This window comes from Cynoglossus semilaevis, chromosome 2 (genome assembly GCF_000523025.1).
Source record: "Cynoglossus semilaevis isolate Cse_v1.0 chromosome 2, Cse_v1.0, whole genome shotgun sequence".
NCBI lineage: Eukaryota > Metazoa > Chordata > Actinopteri > Pleuronectiformes > Cynoglossidae > Cynoglossus > Cynoglossus semilaevis.
The window spans coordinates 18,229,762-18,241,265 of NC_024308.1; the positions used below are offsets into that span (position 1 = coordinate 18,229,762).

Here is an 11,504-nt window from a genome sequence, read left to right on the forward strand (position 1 = left end):
AAAGAAAACATCAATACCAATGCAAAAATATTTATTGCTTTTATGCATTCAAATACAAATCCTCCTGAGACAGATTTACCTTCACAGCTTTCAGCCTAAAATACATGCACGAACCTAAGTAAAGCTAATTCTTTGCAATTAAAGTGCAAATACATTTGAAAGCTACTGCAACATTTACTACTTGGTCTGTGCAGCTCTGATGATAATGAGATTTTCATGTCTTAGTTAATGAGAAAAATGAGTCACATTGTGCCAAAGGGCTGCTTACGAAGCCAAGCTTCCCTTTATAGGCAATTACATTTTGTACAATCAAAATTTAACACGGGATCCTGGATTTTTTCCATATTGTGAAGCGGAGCGTCCCATCTTATCCACTAATGAATGTTTTTCACCCTGACACTAAATCTTTGGCTCTAACTACAGCTCAGTGGCCAAAAATATGTCAAACACACACACACGCACACAGACTTTCATGCAGGAACATGTAAACAGGCTCAGTGGCCAAAAATATGTCAAACACGCACACAGATTTTCATGCAGGAACATGTAAACAAGGATATGGCAGGCTCCCGGATTTGATGTTTTTAGCAAGATGCTTAAGCTGCTGTTTAATCTGACAACAGATGTTCTAACCTACTCCTTTAGATGATTAAATATCTGTAGGTAAAAGGAAAATCACCTAAGTCAACATCTGCCTAAGTAGCTCAGCTAGCCCTTTACTTTAAATTGTGCCTGTACTATTTATGGACATGCTGTTCTTGCTCTTCCCTGTTGTCAAAGTTTCTGTTGTCTTTCTTGGATCTGTGTCTTTTTTGTCCTCGTTTTTGAGAAAACAGTAAACCCCGTAAAGCTGGAATTTTTTATCAGGAAAACCTAAGTGTCTGACGCCAGGCTCAGATCCTCCACACCGAGAGCGAGGGTTAACTATAGGATAACGGATGCTGCCATCCTCCAGCCAACCGGCTTCACATCGGTCCAGGAGCTGGAACTTCCAAGCTGCATAGAGCTGACCCACTTTGGCCACGATAGACCCATCTCGAACACACGCCTTGACAGCCTCTGCATAGTTCACCTTCTTAAAGCGTTTCAGGAAGTAAACCTTGCCTTTAGAGAGAGAAGTAGAGAACAGGAGAGTTGAGAAGAGGAGTAAAAAAACAAGAAAAGGGGGGACAGAGGAGAGGAGAAGTTGATGATTGGTTTTTAAGATGGTGACAAAAAGTGAGAGAAAACTAAGTTTAACATTGTGAGGAAAGCCCCGGAGACAAGCCTGTTTTCACAGTTTTCTTGCTTCTCTGTCTCTTTGTGCCTGGAATATTAAGTCATACAAAAAAGCTGTAAAAAAAAAAGCTAATTTTTCTGTCTGACTGTTGACAGTCCTCCAACTTAACTCCCCTTCTATACTGTAGCATCCATTATTCCCTTTAATCTCATGCGGCTCCATTAAAAATAGTTTTCTGATTTGTTCTAATTGCTAAACTTCACTAATGATCTTTGTCCCAAAAGAATGAAAAATCTACCTCAGACAAAATCTTTCACTGCTGCTACCGCAGAAATCATGTCCAAAACCTCAGAGTTGTATTTGGCTAAGATATCGATTAGCACTTGTTTATGTGGCTTTGAGAAAGGACAAATATTGTCTCACATTTGCTGGTCCCACTGGTGTGGCCCACAGCAGATTTCCCACATCCATTAAGATAATGGCTATTATGAGGAATCACTAAAGGTGTCCGACATGTTGTTTTAATAGATAATGTCACAGAAAGTAGCATTTTTACTACATCATGGCATGATGGCTAAAGCTAGTCCTTAATCATCTTCTCATTTGACCTTCAGGTCATCTGGACCCTTTTAACTGAACAATATTTGAATTCGGTTGTAAGTGGTTCTAGCCCTGTGATGGACATGCAAACTGTCCCGGCTGCACCCTGACTCCCCTCGCAACCTGGAATAGTATCATGTGTTAGAAGAAGAATAAAAATTAAAGGATTGTCTGCTTAATGCTTTCCTACCAAACACCGTGCAGGACTACGACTGGTTTTTGGTTCTGTAGTAAAATAATAATCTTTTTATTTTTAAATCTATTTCTAAACCTTTTCCCAACATATAACAGATATCAATCGATCAATATATCTATCTATCTATTACGTTTGTTATAAATTAAGTTATTTATGCCTGTTGTTTTTAAAAGGAAATCATCTCCCCAGAAACAGACAATTTTGTTATTCTGCTTCTCCATCTTCTTCTGGCTTCTGTTGTAAGAGATTGCCTCAGTAGTTTATCTGCCATGACACACAGCATCTCAGGAGCAGGTCTCACTTTCATCTTATAAACATTTCAAATTGCTGACGCAGGATACCACAGATACTACACGATACTGGCTGTACATTTGCATTTTGGCATCTTGTGAAAGGTGTGTGATTTTCACACAGCGGCTTGACAAGAACACCCCTGCATGCACACACACACACACACACACACACACACACACACACAGTGTGTTGTATCTCTGTTTCTCACCGTTCAGCTTGGATGTGAAACAGAAAGCATCATAGTGCTCATCCTCTTTGTGCCTGTAGCCGTAGTTGCGAACTCCGGGCGTTTCCTTGCGTCCACACTGGGCTCTTGGATGAGATACAGGGTACTGGACTGAGCCGTCTTCCAGCCATCCAGCGTTACACCAGTCGAGTCCCTCCAGCCAGGCCTGCAGAGGGAGATAATGTGGCCAAAGTGAAGGATTAATGACATTATTAGGTAGAGAGAGAGAGGATGTGTTTTATCACTTGTGGAATCCATTACTCTGGCCTTAGCTATACCAAGTGTATTTTGGCAGCATTAGAATGCACTTGCAATGTTAATGAGCTTACACCTAAAGTCAGGCTTCATTCAGCCGAACAGTTTCTGTCCAATTACATTTCAGCTCCACATAAAGTTTTGCTCATTAAATTTGACTTCAGTGATGTTCAGAGGTCACCTTGTGCAGTTGGGAGTGTGAGGCCAAAATGGCATCTTGCTGTTTGCAGGCGTCTTCAGCCTGGTGGTAGTTGAGTTTATAGCGCCCCTCACGGGGGTAATATGGAAACACCACCCCTGCATTTGACAGAAAGACCTTTGTGATGAGCATATGGCTGTAAAATTGTAGGTGGGGTTGGAACAGGTTCAACCAAATCTCTGGGTGGATGTAAACACTGACCTTCCAGATCAAGGTTAACAAATCCAGTGTCATCCTCCATGTCGTCAGTCACTTCACATTCGTAGCGCCCATAGTCCTCCAGTGTGACGTTTTGGATGATCACTGATGCATCACCTGGTCCCGCTTGTTCCAGAAACACTCGGCCACGGTATGGGCCAAACACACGCTGTTGCCTGGGGACAATTACTTTAGTTGAGCGTATTCTTCCAAAATGATAGCTATGAAGATATATGTATAATATATACAGTATATATAAACGTTTTTCTTGCTTGTCCAAAGTCCTGGTTTACTTGTTGGCCTCAGCAGCATTTTCTTCTAAGAAGATATTTTTACACATTTCTTTTGTGAGTGATTGACAGTTACATCAGATGTTACTGAAGCTCAGTGCACTCCAGGTTTAAATTTGTTGGAGTTTGTCAGTCACCAGGTGACTCATATCCCATCTACTGCATTGTACAGGTACATAAGGTGTTGTCATATCAAGTTAACTGCACTACAGTTGACTTTGACCCTTCTTTTTTGTGCTTAATGAACATAGAGATAGACAAAGGTAGCATCACACATGTACTGTTCACAAATACTCTGTACCAAGTTAGTAAGTCAGTGTGAGTGAGCAGTGCAGACCGACAGAGAATTTACTTTCCGAGTGCCACAAAAACGTCCTGGAACTGCAGCGTGTCTGTCACTTTGGTCCATTTAATGCGGATGCGATCAGGGTCAGTGTTTTCTGGTTCATGATGGAATCTGCACGGCAGAGTGATGGACCCACCGCGGTGCGTCACCACCTTACCTGGAGCTGTCTGCACGATCACTGCCCCAGTTTCATCCTCTGAGGAGAAGGGAAAGAAAAATAGATATAAATAATGGTAATAATAATTCATTTGCTGGTTGTTTCGCTGTCCGGTTGAGTAATTGGTTGGTCGAACGTTGGATCCCAGATCTGTACCCACGTGATCAGTAGAATATGGCTGAACAATATTTTTGCTATTGTTTTTAGGTAAGGTTTGAGTAAGTGTGAATAAGTTTAGTTCAAAGGGTTATTGAATGCATCATGTCTATGTGACGAGCTCACAAAACACATTAATTAGTGTGTGTGTGAGGAAAGATACTTGTCATCACAGGAGTACATGCACAACTAAGTTTGTTAAACTTTGAAAGCATTTATTGAGCAGCTGTACACGGTTTTCTGCTGTTCTGACCAGATAACTGCAGCTCTTATTATTTACGCCAGCCCGCAATTAGTCCAGTCACGGCTCGCTGCTCTTGCTAACTTCTGTATCCGCAGCCACAACAAAGCATCTAGTTCAATCAAAAGATTTGGACCAAGCACTAAAGGCAACACCCCGGTGTTAGAATGAACAGCATTTTACTGCTCTGTTTGTGTGTTAACAGCCATCACTGACACCATGGGTTGTTAAAACCTAGAAGTGTTGACAGGTGGAGATGTTAAATGTCTGTGACGCAGCCACCCAGGCTGTGTGGAGGAGATGACACACCCAGAACAAAACAGATCAAAGAGCAGACAAGGGTGACAATTCAAATAAAATGTCCCCTGAATACATACAGTTGACATTGATAATTTCATCAAAGGGACATTTTATGTCTCTGTTAAAATGATAGTTAACCTTCATTAGGTAAGAGTAAATGCAGTCTGTAATCTTAGTTATCCTTAGTGAAAGGATCAGGCTCAGAGAATTTATGGACCTGAAAAGACTGTGGTGTTTCAGCATTTAAAAATGTCCGTCTTTATTTTTCTGAAAAGAACAAATGTTTCATTATTTGTCCTTACCAAGAACATGAACCACTTTTCTTCTTTCTTTCTCTAAGCCGGCAAGCAGAGAGCTCTCTAAGAGAGCACAGGTCAGGATGAAAACCGCAAACGACATTTTTTTAAAAGCCTGAGGAGAAAAATCACAGAGAGAAATTAAACAAGTGGAAGCTTTTACAGGTATTTCAGAAAATAGCATATGAATATGCACTGTTTGTGAAGCCATGCATCTACCCTGTATCAAGAGAAGGGTGTCATCAGAAAGTAAGAAAGAGTATGGGTTAGAGTAACAAATTGTAGCATTTGTTATGTCGACTACATTGACCTGTAGTCAACAGTGCTAGAAACTGTGAGTTAAATAGTTTTAGAGGACAGTGATATCATGTTGTTTTGTTGTTAGTCATTACACGTACTGTTTTCTCAGCCCTGACCCTACAAAGTATCTGAGTATACAAAAGATGCTCGCCAGTTGAATGTAAGAGCTGTGATTGTTTTTTTGGTTCGAAAAGCACAGCCAGTCTGAGTTTGGTCAATTAAAAAACTGGTTATTTATTTGTACAGAGAGTCAATAGAAATGGTCTGCAGTGACTCAGGGGCCTTGAGACACAGTACATGCTGGATTCACCACCGGGTTATGGGAATGACAACAGACGAAATTATTCACCCTTAACTGCCCAACCGTGTTCTATTTACTATCTCAGTAAACTCCAACGCTTTTCTGTCCAACCTACGTAATGACAAGGAGGGAACGTGCGTATCACACACAGTATGGCCAACTACCACGACCTTGAGTTGAACCCTCACATGATCATATGCATGGTTACCGATCATATTTACATTATCCCTGTCATGTACTACATGTTATGAATAATGGCTACAGCCCACTGTTAAATGCAAATTTTCCACGCAAGCACGTTTTTGGTGCTGGAATAAAATTGTACTAAACAACAATATGAAACAGTCCAGTGGGTATTCTTACGCTTCATGCTTTTCAGTGGCGTCTATGACTAATTGCCTGGCATAAAGCAGCACTGCAGCAGTACGTAACATTTGAACATGAAGAAAGGCCCCGGTGAGTCACAGAAAGAGCTAGTCCACATATATACGTTCTCCACATAAAGGCTCTGGTGCACCATTATTCTCAAGGTGAGTCCAGTGACCATGACTGACTGCAGTTCTCGTGCAGCACAGAGAGCTGCAGGACGAAGTGGAAATACTCGAGTGCAGAAGTGAACTTACCATGGTTACCACATCAGGGTGTATGTCAGGATGAAGCAGATGTGCGGCTGTGTACTGTTCAAACTCCTCAGCCGGGCTAAATGTTGTTCTACGGCAGCTCTCGCCCCCTCTGCTCCTCTTTACTCTGTCCTGCTCCCTCTCCCCGTCTCTCTGTTTTCAGTCCCATCACTGATCTCTCACACTGCAGGGGAACCACTAGTGTTTGTGGGTCCTGCAGTCCTCCAGTGACGCAGCAACATTTGACTGTGCAAGTTGTGGATGTACTGTTCAGACGATATATTGACTGCACGCAGACTCTGTTATCTCTGTGATGATGACGCCTGTCAGAGTGACTTGGTGCTTTGACAGTCACTCTTTGCTGTGGGTGATGCATTGACACCTCATTCATTTTCACACAGAACACCATTGTAATTAAAAGGCGAATAACAGTGCGTGCAGTTTTCAATTGTGACAGTGTCAGTACAAATTCAAGTTTTCTAATCACTCTAAAAGCTTTGTGGTGCAGAGAGATGTGATAAGGAAGTAAACCAATTGGTTTGGGTTTTAAGAAATTGCGAAATTGCCTAGATTTCCATTTTATAATTACCAGATATTTTATTTTATCAAAGTATTTACCTCGCCGTGATTCTGTAGAACCTATTTTCCAAAAGGTTAAAACATACTAAACTTACTCAGTTATGATATATATGTAATGTGGTTTTCAGGCAAAAAAATAAAATTTTTAAAAGAATAAAATATATATAGATGTGGGAAACATTAAAACATTTTAAAATCAATACTTTCAAAACACCTTTGTTTACGTCATACGCAATACATTGGATTGTGTTACTTTTGTTTTCTTTCATTTGTGTTGTTTTCTTTTGGGGGGGGGTTGGCTCCCAAGTTTAAGTCAGACTCTTCTGATTTTTTTATTTCATAGATAGGTAATGATGCACAGAATGTGAGTTCCAACTTAAGGCGAAAATTGAGTTTTGTCGCACCCCAGAAACGGATCTCTGACATAATCTGAGGACCCCTGTACATGTTCTATTTGTGTTGCACTGGAAAGTTGTCTTTTGTTGCCCTGATTTGGATGAAGATTTGTCTATGTCTTTGAGTTTAAGAAACATGAATGGGTTTTTCATCCAGACGTTGTGTAAGGGTAACATACAGTAGGTGAAACCAGGTCTACATAAATCATCAGTGCCACAGTGCGTGCACACAGAATACTGCCCAGTTGTGTAGGCCACAACTGGTGTATCCTGTGTAGCTGTCTAAAGTTCGCTGCATGCCGAGATCGTTGTGAATTATAGCAAATATTTCAGAGGAACCAGCTGGTGACACAGTTTTTATATGACCTGCAGGCTGCTCTGTCCTATTTACCAATATCGTGACCAGTGTGTGTGGTCGGAGCACTTTTTCATGCTGTGCCAAGAATTTTTTATATTAACATTTTTCTATTGGAATGCAGGCTTGTGGTTCCTGCAACCTTGTATATTATAACATGTTCTCTGGTAACTTCTGGTCCTAATGTATTTAAACGTATCACTAAAAAACAAAGGTGGAAAGTAACAAATTACATTTACTCAAGTTACTGTAATTGAGTGTTTTTTGTGAATCATTTGTACATTTTTAAGTAGTTTCGGGAATATGTATTTTCACTTTAGTATATTTTGACTGAAGTATTTTAGTTTGCTACATTTGAAAAGAACTTGAATGACCGTGATCTTGTTACTGACTTGTTGCTTACCGTGCATGCTCAGATATCCCACTATTTTATTGTAGCCAGATATCGTTGACTTGGGGACAGACTCTTTCCTGTCGTTGGATGGTGGCTGGTGCCAAAGAAAAACTGGAGCTTGAGGATTGCCAAGCAGAGAGCTCCTGTGGAGCAGAGGACTCCGAAAGAGAAGGAAATCTTTGGCCATATCTCAGCCAACTCTTTGTTTTCAAATGCAAACGAGGCAGTAACTTCATCAGTGCATGCAAAATGTGCCTGGCCCGGTGGACAGAGCTGTAACTGTCACAACTTAAGTGTCCTTTAGTGGCTTGAATTTTGCAGTATGGATCGTAGAATTCTCAACTTATGCGTTTATTTCATTATAAGTATTTTGAAGTAAGTAAGTTAAAAATGTTTTTTTTTTTTACCCGAGTAGATTTTTAGATGGGTAGTTTTACTCTTACTTTAGTAGAATTTAATACAAATAAAGCTACTTTTACTTAGTTACATTTTTAGTACTTTTTCCACCTCTGCTTAAAACCCCTATAAGACATCATATGGGTGTTTGTCAAAATCCAATTCATTCATGCAGTGGTAACAAATGACATCTGTTGGTTAAAAAGAAATGAAGTTCCATTAATGAGTGCATCATCTGCTGCAGTTGCTGCAGTGATCTGTTGCATTTACAATAGCTTTTACGGTTCGAGATAGTTTCGCTGTAAAGCATCACAGAACCACTGGCGTACGACGCAGCCAACGGGAAATAAATGTTGATTACTGGGAACTTTATTTTGCGAACGCATAAAAATTCCAGGGTGACAACTTTTAACACTTCAGATCGTTGGCAGTTATGACGACACGCAAAGTTGACGTCGTATTCTTTTCAATATAAAGGACCGACGTGATTAAAAGGGTAAAATCATAAAAGCGGTTTGTGGGTAATAGAAATAATGTGAAAAGCCACATTACTAAAGTGTGCTGCGGAAATGCTATCATCCCCAACTAGCGCCAGTTTCCTGCCTACCCGACAACTGTTTTGTCTGTTATGCTGTTATGTTGTGTAAGCTTTCTTATCAGTTTATTGGGCACGAGGATTGTATTTTATAGGATCAAACTTCACGTAAAGCCGTATTTCTCCCATTTGCAGCTCTTCTTGTGACTACATGCAGGGCAGAGATTAATGGCAGGACTGTCCTGTGACTCCCGTCATGGGATTAGGAGCTGTGTGGAGCCGCCACATTTGATTTAAAGCTTTTCCCATGCTCACAGAATGCACCGCAAGCATGTGCAGGCAGAGGCGAAGCCTCAGTTCAGCATGAAAAAGCTGCTGAGTGTGAAAAGGAAATGAGTTTGCACCCCCCACCCTCTCTCTCTCTCTCTCTCTCCATCTATCTCTGTGTGTTGGCCTGTTGCTTAGCAAAGTACAGGGGATAATTATTAATAAAGGAGCTGATGGAGTGGAAATGGGAAGAGATGTTTACTGTTGTTCTCGTAGGCTTTATCTGAATACACAAATGTTCACCTCTATCTTCCTCAACAGAACATGGTCTGGTCTTTTCACTGGCTGAAACTAATTTGTGTGTTGTATATTGTAGTTATGTGTACATGTACCTGCAGTATACGAACGTAACTGCAGTTACATTACATCACATTAACCCTAACCCTAAAGAAAGCATTTTAATGGCGTCACCTAAAAAAGCAAAGCGAAGTAGTAAAAGCAGTGACAATAACAGTGCTGGCATTGGAGACAAATAAAGGACCAGACCGGGTTAAAACAGTAGGTGGACACTGTAATAGCAGCAGGTCATCGGTTTCAGTACTCTGTATTTGGTAGTGGCAATGAAAATACTCTACACACTGCCGTTCCCCTCTGTCACCGCGGTTCGTTCCTTGCCCTGTTTTTGTCCATTCCTTGTCTGTAAACGTGTCACTGTCCTTCACGGTGTTCTCTGACTCCTGTCAGTTCTCACTCTCCAGACGACAGTGTCATTCCTCAGGACTGACATCTTTATGCAGCAACAGTCCTTTTTAAAGAAAAGGTTCATGGACTTTTTGGTCTCGCTGCAAACCTCAGTTGCACTTCAATGACTTCCTTATTACAGTCTGACAGAGTGGTTTTTCATTTTTATAGAACACACACCTGACTTAAAATGATGTTGTTTCTCAATACATCAAACGCTCACATGTAGCAGTTCTACTATGCCTGCTTTTGTTAGTACTAGTTTAGTCGTAACGGCACGATCTAATATGCAGACTAGAATTGGATAAAAACAGTTAAACTCTAAAGATCAACATGCTGAAGAAACTAGGCAGAAACAAAGAGAAGGACTCGAGAAACAGTGGAGTAAAAGTGTGCACAGCGTGGGCTGATGTGTGGGTTGATATATTATTGTTTTTTTGTGTAGGGCAGTCCAGATGGACCATTGCATCGTGGGTAAAGTTACAATGCCATTATGTCTGCCTGTGGCCTAGGTAAACTCACTGAATCCTAATGTTTCCATGGTGAGACCCCAACCTAAGGTGCATTATAAGTGTTTATTGACATTTTCTCACCACAGTCGATGAAATGCTGTTTTATGAATAAATAATGATGATAAATAATGAATGTTGAAGCCTGATGTTGTTGTCATTGCAGTAATGACATATAATATGATCAATTTCACGCCTTTTCATGTCAGAAGATTAATTTTAAAAAACTAATGAATTATTTTTTTTAGTTTTATATATAGATATTCAAGTTTATGTTGACGTACTGGATTAAAAGATGAAGGAGAACGCAACAGTTCTATTGTCCAGGACGGACTGACAGAGATCCTCTGATCGTGTAGCTGCGTCAGCGTAATATAAGAAGAATTCCACTGTACCGTCACTTTGAAATTGTTTTGATTTAATGCACAACTGGGACTGTTCGTCCTCCAAGAGCGCCTGTTGTCAGTGATGAGTAACATGACCGTCCATTTCATGAAGTGATTATGACTTTTGGTGAAGTCAAGGATAAAATATCAGTGTGAGCACCATATCACTCATGCTGAGAGTGTTTAATGAGTGGGTACAAAAGGGAAGCCACTTCAGTCAAGCTCCAGGGTCAGCACTTGTAACTGCAGATTAACTACACAACAGTTGACCAGTGATGAAGACAGCCCAGCTGTCCTAAGATTCTTCTGTTAAGTTCAGTGGTGTCTGAAAGCCCTTTGTTTTATAGTTGATTGTGGTCGTCATGTCATCAGACAAGAATCAATTTGTAATTGAAGAAAAACAATTGCAAGTGCAATAAAGTGACACCTGCTTATTCGCAAAGGCATCTTCCCACCGACTGAGATGCTGGTGGGGGTCTTTGGGTAGGAGATTAGCTTTATCAAGTTGGCAACATGCAGCGAGTCTGACCGATCAATGACTCACAATTGTGTCCTGACTGCCGCTTGAAAAGGTCTTTGAATAAACTATCGACCAATCAGTATAAAAAAAAGACAGTCAAAGGCGGCAGGAAGATAAAGGGGACAAAGGCAGATCAACCACTGCTCACCAGAACATCTCAAAAAGAAACCATCATCCTTTATGAATCTTTAGCTAAAAAAAGAGGCGGGTGACAATATAACAGTCTCTAAAGT

General features: G+C 40.6%; 2 protein-coding genes across 2 annotated transcripts in view; one reads left to right on the forward strand and one right to left on the reverse strand.

The window, feature by feature from the left end:
• Positions 1-11,504, forward strand: part of LOC103399996 (methyl-CpG-binding domain protein 3-like) — an 844,757-nt gene that overhangs the window by 317,576 nt on the left and 515,677 nt on the right. The gene's annotated exons all lie outside the window — the stretch shown is intronic.
• Positions 501-6,629, reverse strand: hapln4 (hyaluronan and proteoglycan link protein 4). Its single transcript, XM_008307279.3, has 7 exons — positions 6,198-6,629; positions 4,980-5,088; positions 3,830-4,019; positions 3,191-3,363; positions 2,972-3,087; positions 2,518-2,701; positions 501-1,104 (listed from the first exon to the last, which is right to left on the reverse strand). The coding sequence occupies exons 1-7, from the start codon at positions 6,198-6,200 to the stop codon at positions 722-724; spliced, it is 1,158 nt and encodes a 385-aa protein (XP_008305501.1). The 5' UTR covers positions 6,201-6,629; the 3' UTR covers positions 501-721.

Excerpts from the sequence above, each read along its gene's own strand:
- hapln4 (XM_008307279.3), bottom strand. Across the intron at positions 3,364-3,829 it reads GTTTTTGTGGCACTCGGAAA|GCAACAGCGTGTGTTTGGCC; the intron begins GTAAATTCTCTG and ends AATTGTCCCCAG. Across the intron at positions 3,088-3,190 it reads TGTTAACCTTGATCTGGAAG|GGGTGGTGTTTCCATATTAC; the intron begins GTCAGTGTTTAC and ends TGTCAAATGCAG.